This window comes from Varanus komodoensis, unplaced genomic scaffold (assembly GCF_004798865.1).
Source record: "Varanus komodoensis strain SLA01 unplaced genomic scaffold, ASM479886v1 scaffold1, whole genome shotgun sequence".
Lineage (NCBI taxonomy): Eukaryota > Metazoa > Chordata > Lepidosauria > Squamata > Varanidae > Varanus > Varanus komodoensis.
Genome location: NW_025335268.1, coordinates 20,295,782 through 20,314,373, shown reverse-complemented (window position 1 = coordinate 20,314,373; position 18,592 = coordinate 20,295,782). Strand labels below are relative to the sequence as shown.

Genomic DNA, 18,592 nt, shown 5'->3' with positions numbered 1-18,592 from the left:
AACGCCCCGTTCTCCCCACGAAACTGCCATTGGCCTGTTCCCCACTGACCACGCCTCCCCCGCGAATTAACCCTTTCCTTCCGACCGCAGAAGGCCCGCAAGAGCTTTCATTTTTCCTCGAGGCCGAAATGGGCGCATCCGAACCTGTGCTGTGGATCCAGCTCCCAAAGATGCGGGGAGCCCAAACCCTTGACGGACCTCCACCGTTCCTGCCTTGCGCCAAACTTACGAGTCGCACATGCGCGGTAGCGGCCTTAGGACAACTCTCTCTCTCTCTCTCTCTCTCTCTCTCTCTCTCTCTCTCTCTCTCTCTCTCTCTTTACACTTTCACGGTCACATGCGCCGCGCTCGCTTGGTTGCCACTTCCGGGGAGGGCGCGTGCGCCGACGCAGTTTGCGCCTTCGTCCTGCAGCGGTGCAGTGTTGCCCGCGCAGCTTCGCCCCGTGCTCCTGAAGGGAGCGTGCCCTTTGGTGGCGCCGCTGCGCAAGGCGGCTCGCTGTGTCTCCGCAGACGGGTGGGATAGCTTCGTCCCGCCCGTTGTCTTGAAGCAGCAAGTCTGTATGCCGAAGGCTGTTGAGGAAATAAAGGTTACGGAAGGCATTAGGCCTACAAGCTTCTAGCATGTCCCTCCCATTTGTGGACCTTCCCCTCCCGTCTGAACATGCGTAGGATCGCGCCCTGAATTCAGTTGTGAGCTGCAGTCTTTCACACTTTTACACGGAAAAAGTACACGGTCTGCGGAGCCTGTTTCCATGTACAGGAATGATCGGGTTGTGGAGGTCCATTGGAATAAGATGCAAAGCTCTGCTTTTCCCTTGCTTTTAGTGTAACTCATAACGAGGTAGAGAGGGCTTATGAAGTTGCTTAATTCTAACTGTTGGCATTCTAAGATAGCCATCGAAATCGCATTATTTAAGGCTACTTACCTTACACTTACTTTGGGATAAGTCTCACTGAACAAAATGAGACTTGATTTACAGCTGTCAATTTATTTACTATTTTGTAGTTAATAATAGGGTAGCTTAATTTAAACAAGAAAAAATGTTGATTTAAGTCACTGTCTTACATCTAGTTACCCATGGAAACATTTGGCAGATGTTTTCTGAATAGTGCAAATCTGATCACTAAGCCATGTTAATTTATAGCTAAATAAAATATATTATTCTTTTATGGAGGATTACTACCTCTTGATGTGCTATCCTATGCCTTTTCAGATATAAAAAAGAACTGGATTTCTCAGCATGACCCAGAAAGACAACATTTGAAAGGCAGTTCTGAGTGACAAGGAAACATTTGTGGCTAACTTAGCATACATTGTATCTCACAGAAACAAGACTTAGTTCAACAAAAGATGTCACTTTGCATATTTTGTATTTCTTATTCTCTATAATTGACATATCCTGGCACAGCTTTTCACCATCCAACTTGATGGCTATCCAAAATGAGGTTAGGTCTGATCCAGAATGATACCAGGACACTTAATAACCTGAGATCTTGTTGCAGATATAATTTTGGCTCTGCACCTTCTATTCTATAGAAAAGAGACATTACAAAAACCTCCATGTTTACAAGCAGTATGTACCTCTTGAATGTTGGATGCTAAGAACATCATGGCTGTGGTCACAGTATATGGGTGGGTTATGCTGGAAAAGTATGTGACTAGATCAGCCCTTGCTGCAATCTATCTAGTAAGGCAATTTTGTGTAAACCCTGGAGTTAGAATAATAGAACTGCACGTGGAAAAGAATTATAGTCCTGTCTTGACCACAAAAGCAGGGGAGCGTCTGAGGTATATTAGTGGCTCTCCGCTTAAGTTAATTACTATAATTTAATAATGACTTCCCTCACAGGATGGTTGTGAGGAAGAATCAGAAGTTTGTTTATTTTAATTATGGTCACAGACCAGCCAATTAAAATAAGTAGCAAAATAGAAAATCAACTCTCAAATACAAAAAAAGTTAAAAATCACAGTATACATTAACAGCCAAATCAGTCAAAGCTAACTTCAATGACAATCTATTAGTATCAGCTAGTATTACAGTTTAACCATCTGATTCCTGATACAGCATACTTGAACACAGAATTTTGCCACCTTGAGATTAGAAGAAAGGTGGGCAGAAGAACATATTGGTCCTACCTGGGAATTTTGTTAGCACTGAGGCCATGAAATAGTGACAAATGGCCTCATAATATCAATAGTATAATAAAACATGTTTGTTTTGACTATGCCAGTTTGGCAAGGTCAGCAGTGTTGACAGCAAGGAGTTCAGTGGTATCTCCAAAAGAGTTGATGACAGAACATTAAAACGAGCCAAGTTACATATTGGCCCTAGGATATTTAGGAATTTGAAGATATTCAGTCTGCAGAAGCAAAGTTTTTATTATGATTACCAGCTGTTGGATAGTGCTGAACCCTTGCTTGGGCCCCTGTAGAGTGAAATCCCAGACCTGTTGCTTGATCATATCTTTAGGTCTGGAAAATCTCTAAGGTAACAGAGCTGGAGAAAAATCAGAAGTGAACCATCAAGCCCTTTGATGGTGAAAATGTTATGTAATACATAAGCCCAGATCATGACATGAGAAACTCAGTTCCCGTTAATGTTATGTAAGTTTAAATGTGATAATTTATCTGGTATGCCTACCGAGTGATCTAGTACTTATATCAGTTTTACTTTGCAAATGCAGCCAGGTTGCTTGGCTTCATTAGGGATTAGCTGTAATGTTTAAACAGTGTAGAAGAGGGAAGAAACAAGGAAGCTTATCTAACCATGAAATATAAAATACAAAAGGATAAGCACAATGCGGAAAATGACTCCGCTTTTCAGACTACCCTTTATAAAGGTGTTTGCTCTCCTTACAATGCCTCAGTTGCCCACAACAGAGAAGGCAATCATGTCTGACAGAACATTTGTAGAAGAAATAGAGAAAGCACTGGAAAAATCCAAAGGCCTGAATCTCAGTGAACTTCTGTTTTCCTATCAGGGGACTCTCTACCCGTCCACTGTATGCAGCACAGAAATGTTCCAAGCCCTGGAGAAGTTTGAAAGCAGAAAAGATGACTTGGTGTTGGTGTCCTATCCCAAATGTGGTGAATACAGTTTAAAATGTTTTTATTGCAGGAATGATGCCATGAGCAAAATAGCAAAGTCATGTTTTTAAATGCTGTATAAGTGTACTACCTGTGACTCTTGGTCCTACAACTTCCTGCAGCCTCAGCTAGTATAGCCCGTGGGCAGGGGTGATAGGAATCGTAGGCTAAAGCATCTGGAGGCCACAATTTGCCCACCATGGTAGAAGTGGAGGTAGTATGTATTATGGCTGAGATAAGTGTGCAGAATTGTTGCTATTTAAATGGCTTCCAGGAGGGTGGCAAGAAGCCTTTGGCACTCCAGATGACATTGAAGTCTAAGTCTCATTGGTTCTGAACAGTATGGTGAACTGTCAGGGATGATGGAAACTGTAGTTCAGCAACATCTAGAGAGTCCAAGGTTCCCTGGCTATGCCTTACAGAAAGATAATGCCAGGCAACTGAAAAACTACCTCTTCAGCAATTACTACAGTTAAATAGCATTTACTTAGCAGCTGCATTGTGCAAGCTATTGAAAGAGGAAATGCTTGGGAAAAGGTTTTAATAATAAATAAAGCATTGTGTTGAAGTTTAAAGTGCTATGAGCAGGCCTTGTTCTGTCCTACTTTGGAACTTGGAAGACAAATTCCTTGTTGCCAGAGGAAATTGCCATGCTGGTGATGTCCCATGTGATGGCCAACTTAGCTTTTGCCCTTACTACCTCAGGGCAAGTGTTTTCTTAAAGTACTTCACCTAAAAGGGCACTCTGTTATTTTTAAGGAACTGTCAGACTGACTTTAAAGTGCACCAATCCAAAGAAAGAATGGTTTGGTTTGCACAATTCTACCACTCCATTCTACTTCTACCACTTTGCTGTTGGAGTGATGTTTGGGCCCGGGCATTCTTTTCTTGTCTTTCCTCTCTTGGTAGGCTTCAGTTTTCAACCTTCCTTTCTTGTTGGTGCTAATTATTTTTTGTCGATATGTCTGAAGGGTAAACCTGAGCTATGGTTGGCCAACAAAGCAGAACAGAAACTCATCACTTGAAGTGGAATTTCAGTTCTGGTTCAGAGGGTAATTATAGTTTGTGGCAACCATGGTTTGTCTGATTTAGACATCAGCAAATTACAGTTACTATGAGCCAGGGTGTGATGGAGGGAATCAGAGCACATGAGCGAAGAATGGGGGGAGGAGGGGCAGGCTTGCTATATATGTAGTCTGTCACCTTTGAGCTGAGCCAATATTATTGCATGCTGTACTGGTATCTTCGCCCTCTAAAAATAGTTATTTCCTTTCAGCTCCTTGTGACTGTCTCACCCTCAGCTTCATTCTTGTGTAGGTTACTTTGTAAAGTGATGAAATAAGTCTATGAGTAATTACAGCTTTTTGGGACAGATAGTCAAATTGTTGCTGTTAGTTGCGAAGTCGTGTCCGACCCATCGCGACTCCATGGACAACATTCCTCCAGGCTTTCCTGTCCTCCGTCATCCCCTGGAGTCCACTTAAGCTCACAGCAACTGCTTCAGTGACTCCATCTAGCCACCAACTCTGCCGTCCCCTTCTTCTTTTGCCATCTATTGTTCCCAGCATTAGATAGTCAAATATTGTGGCTATATTTAAAAAGTGATCATGTACTAGGATAAAATGTTTTACTGATTCAAAAACTCTTAAAGAATTTTTGTAGAGCTGGAACTTTTTACACTTGGTTATTTGGTTTGGTTATAAATTTGATAGTCTAAATTGAAATTTCAGACTGTCATTACAACAGCTCCAAAATTATATTGTAAAAATATAATTGTAAATTTGTAAAATATAATTTTACAATATAATTGTAAATATAATTGAAAGGGCCGAGGTAAGCATAACTATGGTAAAATACAAGGAAGTAAGTTGGATTTGTTTTTGTCTTTGTAGATACTGTTGGACTTGAACCCTAATCCTCTCACTTGCATGGCAAGGCAGGATACTGAATGAATGAATGAATGCTTTTTCTTATATAAAATTATATTACAAAAAGTGGCTTTGAGCATATGCAGCTTGCCTTATTTTAACATAGAATTAAAGGAGTGGGTTTCCTTGGAGGTCTAATTCATACGCCCTTCTCACTGATTGAATATATTTTGCTTCCCTGCCCCTTATCAGCATTTTGGGGACACAGCAGGGTTTTATTTTGGTGGTGTGTCTCTGTGTTTAATATTTTAGCTTATGGCAATATGTCTATCGTAATTTAAAATAGTCACTATACTGTACTTGTTCATTGCTGTTGCTAACTATGAGGGGAAAAGAGCAATTGCCTTTTTGGTTTTCTGGTCATTTACAGCACAATCCTATACATGTCTACTCAGAAGTAAGCCTCAGTGAATTCAGTGGGGCTTGCGCTCAGATACATGTGTGAAGGATTGCAGCCGTAAGGTATTTTTCAGTCATAGAACTGTTGGTGTCCGCCGTTGTTAAAGCCAGACTTGGCTTGCAGAACAAATACACTTGGCTTGCAGAACAAATACAAAGGTCCAGCAATTCCTTTTGAATGTGGGAACTTCTGTACTGAAACAGAACTTCTGTGCTAGCAAAAGCTTCTCCATCCACCCTACCCCTTTCATGTCAGTGTTTCAACTGCATTGCATGGGCAGCCCCTCACATCTGTGGAGCTATCTTTCCTGAGCTAGGTAATTTTGCTTTCAAGAGCAAAATTATCTCTGCTTAAATTTGCTTTGTTTTAACTGGCTCTGTCCATATATAGTTGATTCAGGTTATCAGTAACTAAGTGCAGCCTTCAATCTATTAAATTTAAATGAAAAGTTTCAGTTTAACTTGGTTAGAATTTCCAGCTTGCCATATCCAGACATGCATTATTTGGCATCAGTTGAGCTAATGAAAGGTTCCGCAAACCATATGAGCTACTGAAGATTTTTCTTATTTGTTTCAGGTATCAATTGGCTCATTCTGATTGTGAATGATCTGATTGCCACAACTTTGAAAACTAAGCAGGAGAATGCAGAATTACCATTCATTGAGTGTGGAGATCCGGATAAGTTTCAGGTTAGTAAGCCATGAAGTGCAGCCTCCCAAATCAAATACTTCAGTTACAGATACACGGTAGTAATTGTGTTAGATCCAGATTTAGAGTGGACTTAATTCAATCCATTGAAAGGACCTAGAGCAGCTCTTTTAGGGCAAGCCTGTCCAACCAAGTGGAGCCCACTGGCCACGTCTGGAGGCCTACCAAGTTTTCAGCAATGATCCTCATTTTGCTACTGTTCTGGAATTGCTGAAGTAGGGTGGGGATTAAGCTCTTTAATGAGAAAGGGAGAATTGTGTTTTCAAAGGAGTGAGCTTGTGTTTTGGGGTTCAGAAGTCTCTCAGACCACCACTGCTGTGTATTCTGGTTCTTCCACAAGTTACTTGTCTTTTAAACCTTACAAGCCTGTTTTTCTGTGAAATGAGTTTTGTATCAGGCCACTCCCACTGTGGCAGCCATTTTGTGAAGTGATGCCTGGCATGGGTCCCAGGATACCTTATAATTCCAAATGGGCTGAGGTGCCTGAATGGTTTGTTGACCCCCAGGAACACAGAGCAGCTGTGTTCAGTTTGGTGGGTCATGAACTGTGCATCTCAAAGATATGCCAACTGCCTTTTAATTAGTGTGGCACATTGCATATGTGCGTCAGTAGAGCTCTTCATTGTTGTGTGCATGTGTCTCAAAAGTTACTTTTCTGTTCCTTTGGGGTGGGGGGAAGAGGATGAAACAGTTCCCATCTCCAAGGATTGTGGCCTCACATCTCCATTACAACAATCTTCCCAAGTCTGTCTTCAAAAGTAAAGCCAAGGTAGGTGTTTACTCTGACTAATAACATCTACATCTATCATTTGTTAGCAGATATTTAAAGGAGTGATTTATATTTTAAGGGAACAGGTAGTCAGTGGGAGCCTTGTGTCTTCATTACCACAGTTCTGGCACTGATTTTTGGTGGTGGTACCACACAACAGGTAGGTCAGGGCTAGGCAACACAGTGCTTTCTTTGCCTTTTGGAAGGTCAGTTGTCCTTTGCTACACCTTCTATCACAGCCATTTTGTGGTAATGCTCAGGACAGTTTCTCAAATTGCCAAATGTGCCTTCAGTCATTCTGGAATTCCTTGTAGCACGTATCCATACAGTATGTATATTTTGATTTTTTAGCAGGTAAAATAGAAAAAGAAACCGAGCTCACGCAGTGCCTAATGTTCAAAGAAAATGCAACTAAAAGTACGCCATGGACACAGTGGAGCTCTCAGGCTTTTCAGGGATCATAGCATTGTGGTGACAGAAGGGATAACTTCCCCTGCCCATGATACAGCCTTTCCGGGAGGCAGAGTTAGAGGAGATGGAGTGTCTGAGACAATGCTTTTTGATGGGTCTCATGGAATAAGCATAGCCATTATTTCAACCTGCTGTTCCCTTCTAAAAGAATCACTAGCCTGAAGCTGTATTTTAGGCAGCACAAAGCACATACAGTTGAAAGTATATATTTTGGCAGCATTTTTGTTCATGTGAGGAGGAACTGAAGATGGCTATCCCATTTTTTCACCTCAGGTACTGGTGCTGTTCCGAAATCCTAAAGATGTGGCTGCGTCATTTTTCTATTTTCACAATAATGCTCCAGGCATTCCAAGTTATGATTCCTGGGAGAAGTTTTTTTCGGAATTTATGAATGGGCAAGGTACTCTATTCCACTTGAATAAGTTTGGGAGATTAAATGCCTTGGGAAAAATATATAAGGTTGGGTGAATTAAAGTTCTACTGAGATTATCTAAGGTTTGCTGATGGTGGCACCAGCAGGGGAAGAGTTGCGTTTTGCCAATACCTGCAATTTGAACTAATAACTCTGATGAAAATTGTGTGTCCTTAAATATTAAAGATTTTTTCTCACATGTTTGTTTGAGTTACCTACCCATCTCTTGGAAGTCAATGCAAGGTCCATGTAAATGGGGTTTCTACACCCTTTTCACAGCTAAAAGACTAATACTGTAACACTGAAGAATAAATAGCCACCTGCAATAACAGAGTGGCTGGAAATGTTAAAGAAACTTTCAACTTTTGAATGGGTTGCTCCTGGGCACAATCTACAAATGGAAACATATGTGGATCTTATGGGTGCCTTGTCAAAGCATATGCATAACTATTTTTAATAATGATGGTGTATTCTGTACACGCATACACACATAACATTATCTTTAGAATCCGTGCTAGTGATCTTTTTCTTTTTAAAATGCTATTCAAACAAGGCTGGTGATTCTTTGTTAGTGGGGCTCTTCATCCACTGCAGCTTTTCTTTTAAGCTGTAAAGGTGTTTTGTAGGAGCGATCTGTGTCCATCTCCAAAATACGTTCATGACTGTGAATAGCGTCTATAAAGCTGAAAAGAAAAGCTGCGATGCATGAGAAGCCCCACTGCCACAGGAGTCACCCAGCCTCCTGCATCTGGCCCAGCATGGTGGCACTGACTGGCAGTGGCTCTCTAGGGTTCCCAGAGGACTCTTTCCAAGCTGTACCTGGAGATGCTGGAAACTGAACTCAGGACCTCCTGATCAACAGTCCCTCCCCATTTGCCATTTGAGTGCTGGCAAAACTAGTCTAGCAACGTAAGTGCTAGAAGGTGAAAAATCTGCACCCTCTAATTTTGATTGATAAACTTGAATTGGAAACTGATGATCATGTTTATGAGAGGTGAAAGAGCTCTAAAGGAGATATCACACTCCATGGTGTACTTGCACATATTTCTTGGGTCTCATTGTCACTGCCTGTCAAATCAATGTGGCAGCTTTTTGAAGCAGTATAACGTTCTGCAAAACTTGTCCACTGGGTATGATTGTGGTACAAATGTTTGCATCACACACATTTGTATCGCCTTTAGTGCTTTGTACATCCTCAGGTGTCTCCAACCCCAGCCAAACTAAGAATGTTTGCAAGTTCCTACTTTAAGAGCTGAGCCTATTTGATTGGTGACAAAGCTAGGAAGATGCTCAGTGATTCACCTTAAAAGCACTAGTCATTTTCTTTTTCCTTGTGAGTCTGTGTGGGTTGGATCCAGATGAACCCATACACAAATCAATGGGATGGAAGTTAGTCATGACTATTTAATCTATTTGATTTTAGTGTGTCAACTTTAGGTATAAAGATATTGGCATTCTACCCTGTGACTCCTGTGGATATAAAGCAATACCATCTGAACAGAGAAGTGTTCTAAAAATAGCCTGTCTTTTATGATGAAGAAAAATTTATTTCTCTGGGTGGTTTACAGCAGCACATAAAACACAGTAAGAATGAAATATAAAAATACAGATAACAGTAAAAGCATTATATAAATTATACTGCAAATACTAAAAGCCAGTTTTAAAACCAAATTTAAACAACTACAGTAGCTATCACAAATCAGAACACAAGACTTGTTAGACAGCTGTCAAGACGCCCCATTTATTGCTGATTAAATGCCTTGTCACAGAGGACAGGGTTAATCTTGTGCCAAAAGGATAGTAGAATTGGTGCCAGGTGGGCTTCAGTGGTGGGTTTGTTACTTAATTGGGGGGCCAGTACTGAATTTCAGTACTGAAATTGGGGGGCCATCCTACCAACTGAACTTTCTTAGAGGTAGCAGTTTATTTTATTTATTTATTTTTGGATTTATATCCTGCCTTTTTCCTACAAAGGGCTCAAGGCAGCTTACATCATTCTCCTCCTCCATCTTATCAGTTGGAGGCAGGCTGCAGATCTTGATCATAATATTCAGGTAGATGTGGGTGGCAGGATGTTCCTTCAAGTACTGCCCCAAGCTTTTCAGCCTTCAGTGGTAATAGAGTCATTCTGATACGTTGCCTTGTTCTGATCTGCAGTTGCCTGGGGATCTTATTTTGACCAGGCAGTCACCTGGAACAAGCACATAGATGATGAAAATGTTCTGATTTTGACTTATGAAGAATTAAAAGAGGTAGGTGTATTCATAATTAAAAGCAATGATTATCTTTCTTCATAAAGATAAATGTGTGTTGTCTACTTCCATATATACCTACCCGCACATTAAGATCTGGACAGAAGGTCCTTTTAAAAGAACCATCCCTTAATGAGATAAAATGGATGGTAAATAGAAGAAGGGCCTTCTCAGTGGCTGCCCCTCAACTATGGAACAGGCTCCCCAGAGGACTTTGTCTGGCACCAACCATGTTTTTATTTGTTTCTTTTCTCTGAGTACTTCTTAGAACAATCTTGAACTCATTATTTATTCTGACATCTGTTGTTCTGCTTACTTGGTATAATTGATATTTATTTTTTAACTTTTTACTGTGATTTTAATTGGTTTAATTGTTTTTTTTTTTTTAGTATTTTACTGTAAGCTGCCTTGAGAATCCATCTGGATTAGTGGGTGGCATACAAATTCATAAATAAATAAGGACAAAGAGTGGTGGTTCCAAAGCCATATAGTTTCTGAAAGGCATGGCTAGATCAGGATCCAGGGCTTCATTTGAACCACGTCTTGGTTGTGGTCCAGCTCCTCAGCCTGTTCTGAATGCTGGGCAGCAGCCTGGAGCCTCTGAATGAACATGGAGAAAGGAGAGAATGAAGGGCAAAGGGCCTCTGACTGCAGTGCCATGCATGTTTCTCTCACTATTGAATAATGCCACAAACATGAGCCCATCTACACCCAGAATGAGAGGACAAGGATTTTACCTGTAGCATCCTTGATTGGCATCCAGAGCACATGAGTAAAGCAACTCAGCTGGAGGCAGAGTGAGGGAGTCACAACTAGGGTTGGAATCCCGAATCGTTTATTTGGAGCACTGAATCTCTGGCAGGCCATCTGCCCCACTCCGTGCAATAGGGCCTTGCTGAAGTAAAGATACAGGGGCCCAGGTGGTCCTTGTTGCCGGTGATCCTCATGTCTTTTTGTCCTTTTTGTCTACCAGGTGCCCCTTCCCCTTGAGTCATTCTGGCCAAGTTTTTTTCTGAAATCAAATGCCCTCCTCTGAAATTGATTTTCTGAAATCAAATGTACATACATCCCTTTTTACGAATCGGGCTGGTTCTTAAGAGACAGGGTCCTTTTAAGCTGTGTGAATGCGTGTGCGCACACACTTTAGAAAATATTAATTAGCATATGCAGATTTAAGTATTTTATTTGTCTGGTGGGCTGGAGCCCTGGCTTTATTTTGGTACCTGCACTGTCCCTGATCTTAGTGCCAGTGCTATCCTGTAATTCTGGGTGGAAAGCATTTGGCCCTCCAGATGTTTTATCCTGCAATTCCCATCATTCTTCATGATTGCCTGGGCTAACTAGTCAGCATATTTGGGGGGGGCCATGGGGGGGCCACACGCTGCCCATCTGTGCTATCAAGTCACGAACCATGAAACTCCTAGCTTCTTCTGAATAAACAAGTAATCTGTGGCAGGACTGAGGGGCCTAGAATGGGCAGGTTTATAGAGCTCATGATGGCTGCCCTACCAAAGAAGCAGGAAGAGCAGGCTGTGCTAGTGAAGACAGGCAGTTTTCTCTTTGATGTGCCCCAGCTGTGACACCTGTTAAGTTAGGATGAGTCCCTCCATGATTCCCATTAAGGGAATGAACAGTGGTTGTGTACTTCAATAGGGTGGTCTTTGCCAGGTGTTTGTGTGGGGGAGGGAGCTGAGCATCCAAATGCACATTGGACTCACACCCCACATCTTAATTTAAACCTGCGTTGATTCCTTACCCATCTGAAATGGCACCAGCAGAATTGGGCTAAGGCAAGCAGATTGGTGCTGAGCACTGATTCTGTGTTTTTAATCCAGTACTGCCTGGTTTATTTTACCATGGGAAAAAGATCTCTCTTCTCTGTATTGACCACTTCACGAAATTTCTTGCAGGACCTGGTTGCTGGAGTAAAGAAAATAGCTGAATTCTTTGGGTTTTCAGCTACTGCAGAACAAATCCAGTCTATTGCAAGCAGGGCTACCTTCCAAGCAGTGCGGGACAAATCACAGGAGACGCATGGTGCAGCTGGTCCACTTCTCTTCCGAAAAGGTAAACACTTTTAAAAGAAGACAAGTGGCAAAAGCACACTGTTTTTTCTGTAGCTTGGCTTAGAGTAGTTAATTATGCACAATGGTGGTGTCCCGTGTTTTGCCATGATTACCAGTGGAACCCTAGGCTTGTCTACTCAGAACATGGATTTCACTGCAGGCTTACTCCCAACTAAGGGATGGGCAACCCATGACTTTCTAGATGCTCCCATCAGCCTTAGCAAGCAAAGTCAGTGGGGAGAGATGATGGAAACTTAAGGCCAAAGCACTGGAGCCACCATTTTCCCACCCCTGGTGTCTGGGATTGCAGCCTTACAAAGGGCATTGGACAACCAGTGCAAATGTTAGTGAAGTCACTTGGATTTACACAGGTAAGTCTAACCCACAGGATTGCTTTACTCTTCTTATTTGGGGACTTCACTTTCCATTTTTTCTCAGATTCTGCCCATCTGGATTAGGAGTGCTTGCTAAGGATAGATTTCATGGCCGACATTTTTTGATTAGCTATTGTACTTTTTCATAATTTCTAATAATTGTTTTATAAATGTGAACTTGAAGCCATGCCCCTTTCTCACTCGTGGTTTTTTCATCAGGGCTCAATATGTTTATACTGAGTGGCAACAGGCCCCTTGAATGCTAAACTGGAGTCTTTGCACTCCCTACCTGGAAACATAGGAACTGAACCTGGGATCACTTGTATCCAAAGCAGATGCTCTGCCAGTGAGCTATAGACCTAGGTATTAAAGTCTTTTCATAGGTATTAGGTTGCATTAAGAGGCCTTCTCAGTTGTGCAAGTAACTTTTGTGGTTCTACTAAACAAGAAGTACTGCAAACAAGAAATCAAGAGAGAGAGATCTGGCAGAGAAAGGGGCCTTGTACTTTCATGCCTGTTTTCAACTCCTTCCCTAATTCTTTCACCTAAGCAACTAATTGTACCTTTTTATGCCTAGTTACCATCAAATGGTGGAGCTTGTGTATCATTCTTGACTATCGATGTTTATATTTTTAAGCGTTAAACATCTCCCTTTCTGTCCTCCTTTTCTTGTTTCAGGCGTAGTAGGAGATTGGAAGAGCCTTTTTGATGAAACACAGAGCCAGAAAATGGATGCTAAATTTACGGAGTGTTTAGCAGGAACCAAGCTAGGAGCAAAGTTGAAGTATGATGTATACTGCAAAGCTTGAGAGCTTTTTGTTGGTGAAAAGACCCATTTTCACAAAGCTTTTATTTACTTTCATCTTTTCCAGAAATACGTGAAATCAGAATAAATATTTCTCTTTGGCAAATTGCAGATAAGGTGAAACTCTTCTGTCTCTAGGATTCCTAAAATCTGTTTATATTAACTTGGGTCTTGTCATACTAGAGCACAAAGCAGGTTATAATTCCCAGGAGGCAAAGGCAAGCTTCCATTATGCTGTGTTCAAAGCATCCTTCCCCAATCTGGTGCCCTCCAGATGTTTTAGATTTCAACTCCTATCGATCCCAACCAGCCCAGTGGTCAAGAATTCTGGGAGTTACAGTCCAAAGCATCAGCCTGGATTTAAGGAATAGAAGAAGGTGCCAATGTCAACCTGGAAAACTTGCCTGTCCCATTAAACATTCCAAAGTGGCAATGGAGGATGTAGTTGCCATGTCTGCTTCTCCATGGATTCTGCTGACCCCCTGTTCTCTCCCACCAGCTGTGGAACAAAGCTGGAACACCTGTTTCTGTGGGCAGAGAGGAAGAGTAGAACCATGGAGGAATGTACAGTGGAACTAGTATGCCTCTTTTACTGCTGCCCAGACCTTTTCAAGGGACACTTAGGATGCCAGGGTGATCCTGGAAAATCCTACTTGAGTCATCTGAAGAAAGCCCATATTTTCCCTTATTCTTTCGAGAGGTCGTTGAGGCCCCATTGATGCGGGTGTTCAAAGATAGGCTGGACATGCGCATGGTGTGCATGTCGTGAGTGGAGCTGGCTAGTGCCAGAGGTCAGACTAGATGGCCCGGGAGACCCCTTCTGACTCGTTCTGTTTCTGTGTTTCTTTGTTTCTGGTATAAAGCCCCGAGTGATCGCGGTTTGAGACACTGATGCAACCTTTAGAAAAAGGGATCTCTGGCTGCTGTTGGAGCTTGATTATTAGGTGCTGAGCAATGCAGTGTGAGGCCTGTACCATGTACTAGTGGCTAGTAGCCTTTTTTGGAGTGTGGAGGGGCACGAGTCCTGTGATTTTAACATCTGAGAGAAGTTCAGCAGATAAAGCTTTCCCCCAGTGTGCTGATACAGTGATGGAAAAAAACATCAGGTCATGTTGAAAGCACAGGAGCCTTACCAGAAAAAAGTTGGCAGCCCTACACTGATTCTAAATTAATAACTGGAACAGAATCGATCTGACTCAGGAGTCAGCAGTCTGCCCCTAAGTAAACCCAGTGCTTTTTTTGTAAAAAAAAAAAAAAAAAGGTGCCGGAACTCACATCCCTGCGGCAGTAAGCACACACACCAATCCCAAGCCGAGCAGCAGAGCAGAGCAGCGTCCCAAGCAGCTATCTCTCACTATCAGATAGCAGATAGCAGACACAATAGCAGCCTGCAGGCACTATGTTAATGATGTTAAAATCACTTTGTAAATCCATTGAAAAAAGGTGCTGGTGTGTTCTATAACAAAAAAAGCCCTGAGTAAATCAAACATTAAGGTTAATTTTATCTCCCCCCCATGAACAATTCTGGGGGAATTGTCAGCCTGCTGCTTTGACCTAATAAAGCCTCCCTACATGGGTAGATCACAGAATGCAGTCAAGATCTCTAGGCAAGTGGGATGCTTGCAATGGCTTCTAAGGCCACTTCCTTCCCACAGCAAAGCCTGGGGCTGCACATGGCATGTGGATGGAACATGGAAGAGCAAATAGTAGAAATGAAAATTACTCAGTGATGGCAAATTAGTCTGAAATACACTTATTGAATCAAAATGATTTTTATGAGTTCTCAAAGAACTCTATAGACTTTAAAAACTTACCTTTGTTATCTTACTGTATGAACTATGAACTTCATTTAAATAAACTTTTGTTGTTGTTGTTGTATGTATTATATGGAGAACATTTACTTTTAGTTGCTGGAAGAATGCAAAGGCACTTTGCTGAATTTCAGAGGATTCCTATACCCTTGTCATACTATTCATTCATTTTTATGCCACCCAAAAGACCAAGTTCTCTCAGCAGTTTATAAAGATTAAAAGCTATTATACATTATAAATAGTATAAAAACTCATAAACATATGGATGTATAAACAAATAACACACACACATTCTTCTTCAGGACCTGATTAAGAAATCATGTGCTGATAAATACTTGAGAGAAGAGGCAGGGTTTTAACCTGGGACTGAAAAGATAATCTTCCTTCCTTCCTTCCTTCCTTCCTTCCTTCCTTCCTTCCTTCCTTGTGTTTATATACTGTCCAATCATTATAAAATCAGGACGGTTCACACACACACACACACACACAGATACAAAGTCAAAGACAGTTATTACAACAGTAAAGCAGTTAAAAACTCCTAAGTGCCACTACTTGGTACAACTTAATTAAAATACCATAATCAATTTAAAAACTGAGGAAGTTTTAGCCTGGTGCTAAAACAATAAAGTGTCGGTGCCAGGTGCACCTCTCTGTGGAGCAAGTTCCATAATTGGGGTGCTATTGCAGAGAAGGCCCTCCTTCTCGTAACAGCCCCCCTCACCTCTTTCAAGGAGGGCTCTAAGCAGAGGGCCTCCTTGGGTGATTTTAGGGTCCAGGCAGGCTCATATGGAAGGAAACTTTCCCTTAGATAACCAGACCCCAAACTGTTTAGGTCTTTATATGTTGTTATTAATACCTCAAATCAGGCTGCCATAAGGGTGGTGACAAAGAGGCATTGCTGGGAAGGTTGCTGCATAAATGAGGGGCCTTGCCTGAGAAGGCCTCTCCCTTTTTGTGTCCTCCTGAATCTCCTTCAGATGAGGCACCTGAAAATGAAGGATAAGGTCATGTCTGGAGAGTTGCTCTGTGAAGTTGTGCAATCCCAAACTGTGTAAGGGCTTATCGCTCTAATTTCAGGGCACCCTAAATTGGCTCAAACATACAGGCAGCCAGTGCAACTGGACTAGAATTAGTGTTTTTATTATTTATTTATTGGATTTCTATCTTGCCCCATTAGGATGGTTACAGGATTATAAAATAGACAATAAAATAGGTAATATTAAATTTAACAAATAATACAACAGTATAATCCAACCATCAAAAAACCAAGAGCTGCTATAAAACTTAATTATAACCTCAGGGCTTTGCCAACAGAGAGATAATAAAAGGCACAACAGCAAGATGTAAAATATGATACAACATAAGATAGATGTTTCTGTTGTCCTTATCAGTCTGGTAGCTGCATTTTACATGAGCTGCAGTTTCTGATCTATCTTCAAAGGCAACATCTGGGAACCCTCCCTGAAGGAGGTAAAAAGGACATCTACTCAGAGTAGGGCCTTCTCTGTGGTGGTGCCCAGATTGTGGAATGGGCTCCTCAGAAAGTTCACCTGGCACCGAGACTATATTCCTTTTGGTGCCAGGTTAAATCCTTTTTATTTAAACATTATTTTAAAATATAATAATTTTAATAACAGTAGCATTGATTTATTTTATTGGTTATATATTATTGTACTGTTTTATTGATTGTTTTTATTTGCTGTAAGCCATCCTGAGATGATTGTCATAAAGGATGGCATACAAATGTTTTAAATAAAACAAACAAACAAACATCACAAACAGCAACTTAGAATAATTTAATTTGAAGGTTACCAGGGCATAGATAGCTGAAGCCATATTATTCCTGTCTAGCTGGGCTACCAAGTGAAGTTGGTAGAAGACCCTTGGGGTGCACTATAGCTTACTCTTACTTGGAACATGTGAGCTTCAAGTGACAAAGATGGCTCCAGAAGAACACCCAAGCTATGAGTGTGCTCCTCCATCTTTCATCTGATCAGAAGAACTGCTGAAAGTTGAAAGCCCAAATAAATGCTGAATAATTGTATAGGAAGAAAGGATTCATCGGAAGAATGTTTGGAATGCTTAACAGCACAGTGCACAGAAATCGTGGCACACTATGTGCAATTCTAGCAAATCAGTCCTTATTCAAGCATTGTCTATGGATAGTTTAACTCTCATGTTTCAGCTCACAACTTCAGTGGGGCTTGTTCCCAGGTGACTGTGCAGGAGTAGACTCTTAATACTCACAATTGCAGGGAGGCTGAGAAATAGCTGAACGATGTATTTGAATATCAAAAAAGACATGTTGATTCTAAAGATGGTTATTAACTCTCAGGCTTATATGGAAAATGGAGGTTTATTTCTCTGCATTTAGCCCATCAGTAACCTTGTTCTAATCCATGAAGAAGAGAATTATGATGATGCTAATAAAGTGAAATTGAATCAATGTGGGTAGGGTGGTTGTGATCTGTTTTCTCATTTACATGGTATATATGGTTCATACAGCAGAATATTCCAGTGTTTTAATGTGAAATATAATTAACATAATATTACAATAGCTGGGACATTGAAGTACAAGTCAGAATGACATCAAATAAATTCTGAGGGTAGCCTGGAAATTTGAACCAAAGCTAAATGGATTTATAATGAAGGTATGGTGCAGAGAATCAAACTACAGTTGTAACTATTATGCTACCTTGGCAATTATCTGCAATTGTGTTCCTGTTAATGATGGGAACGTCAGAAACTTGGAATGAGTTTATGATCGGAAAAAGGCTATGATTTCAATTCTACTTGTATTGTGGTCCCACCTATATTCCGTGCCACCTTAATTGAAGCATTGCTACAGCAGACTATTTTGGACTACGGAAATTAAACCATTTTGTGTGATTATTTATGGCTGCTAATGGTCTCAGGATCTACATTTCAGAGAAGGAGATAATAAGTACACTTGAGAAGTGCATTATAGCAGGTACCCAGCATTTAAGTGTGTCATCCAAGTACTTAGAAAAATTAACTTTTGGGGGCAATTTTCCAAATGACAGCTGTTAAGCAGTACAACCACTTTCGTACATTAGGAAAACTGGTAATTTTTAGGCAATGGGGCAGCAGGAGGTTTGCAAGTATTAAGTAATATCAAGATTGGACATCTCCGTTTTTAACCACCAGGAGCAACTGCTTTGTGAAAAGTGCTGTGCTTAAGGATTTGAATGTGGCACATTTCAGCCTAGTCTGTAATAGAAATGTTCAAAGTCTGGGTTAAAGTTCCAAATGCACCAGTGGACTCTTACTGATTCACATGGGGCTTGCTCTGTCGATTTGCACTGATCAGAGCAGCGATAGCTAGGGTTGCCACCCTACCAGTATTTTACTGATCTGCCCACTAAAATGTATTCTGACTTCGTGGCAGAAAGACCTGAAAATTCCAGCTTCTTTCAGTCCCTCCTTGTAGCTCATCCGCCTCCAATTGGCCTTAACTCTTGGCCTATTAAAGTCTGCAATATACAGA

The 18,592-nt window shown here is 41.2% G+C and overlaps 1 protein-coding gene across 8 annotated transcripts; it reads left to right on the top strand.

Moving 5' to 3' along the window:
* Positions 1 to 142: 142 nt before the first annotated feature.
* SULT6B1 (sulfotransferase family 6B member 1) lies at positions 143 to 13,384 on the top strand. Of its 8 annotated transcripts, none has more exons than XM_044417797.1 (8): positions 143 to 245; positions 2,983 to 3,088; positions 5,993 to 6,105; positions 6,804 to 6,893; positions 7,638 to 7,764; positions 9,934 to 10,028; positions 11,939 to 12,095; positions 13,147 to 13,384. In XM_044417797.1, exons 1-8 carry the CDS (start codon positions 171 to 173, stop codon positions 13,275 to 13,277), a joined length of 894 nt encoding a protein of 297 aa, XP_044273732.1. In that variant the 5' UTR covers positions 143 to 170; the 3' UTR covers positions 13,278 to 13,384. The 8 variants fall into 8 exon arrangements, with proteins under 8 accessions (XP_044273732.1, XP_044273919.1, XP_044274013.1 ...); XM_044417984.1 differs by lacking the exon at positions 143 to 245 and adding an exon at positions 478 to 587; XM_044418078.1 differs by lacking the exon at positions 143 to 245 and adding an exon at positions 486 to 690.
* The last annotated feature ends 5,208 nt before the right edge of the window (positions 13,385 to 18,592 follow it).

What these genes read in the sequence shown, in the direction of transcription:
- SULT6B1 (XM_044417705.1), top strand. Translation starts at nt 2,800, where the DNA reads ATGCGGAAAATGACTCCGCTTTTCAGACTACCCTTTATAAAGGTGTTT. An exon ending in GAGATCCGGATAAGTTTCAG is followed by an intron (nt 6,106 to 6,803) that starts GTTAGTAAGCCA and finishes GGTGGGGGGAAG; the next exon opens with AGGATGAAACAGTTCCCATC. An exon ending in GGAATTTATGAATGGGCAAG is followed by an intron (nt 7,765 to 9,933) that starts GTACTCTATTCC and finishes TCTGATCTGCAG; the next exon opens with TTGCCTGGGGATCTTATTTT.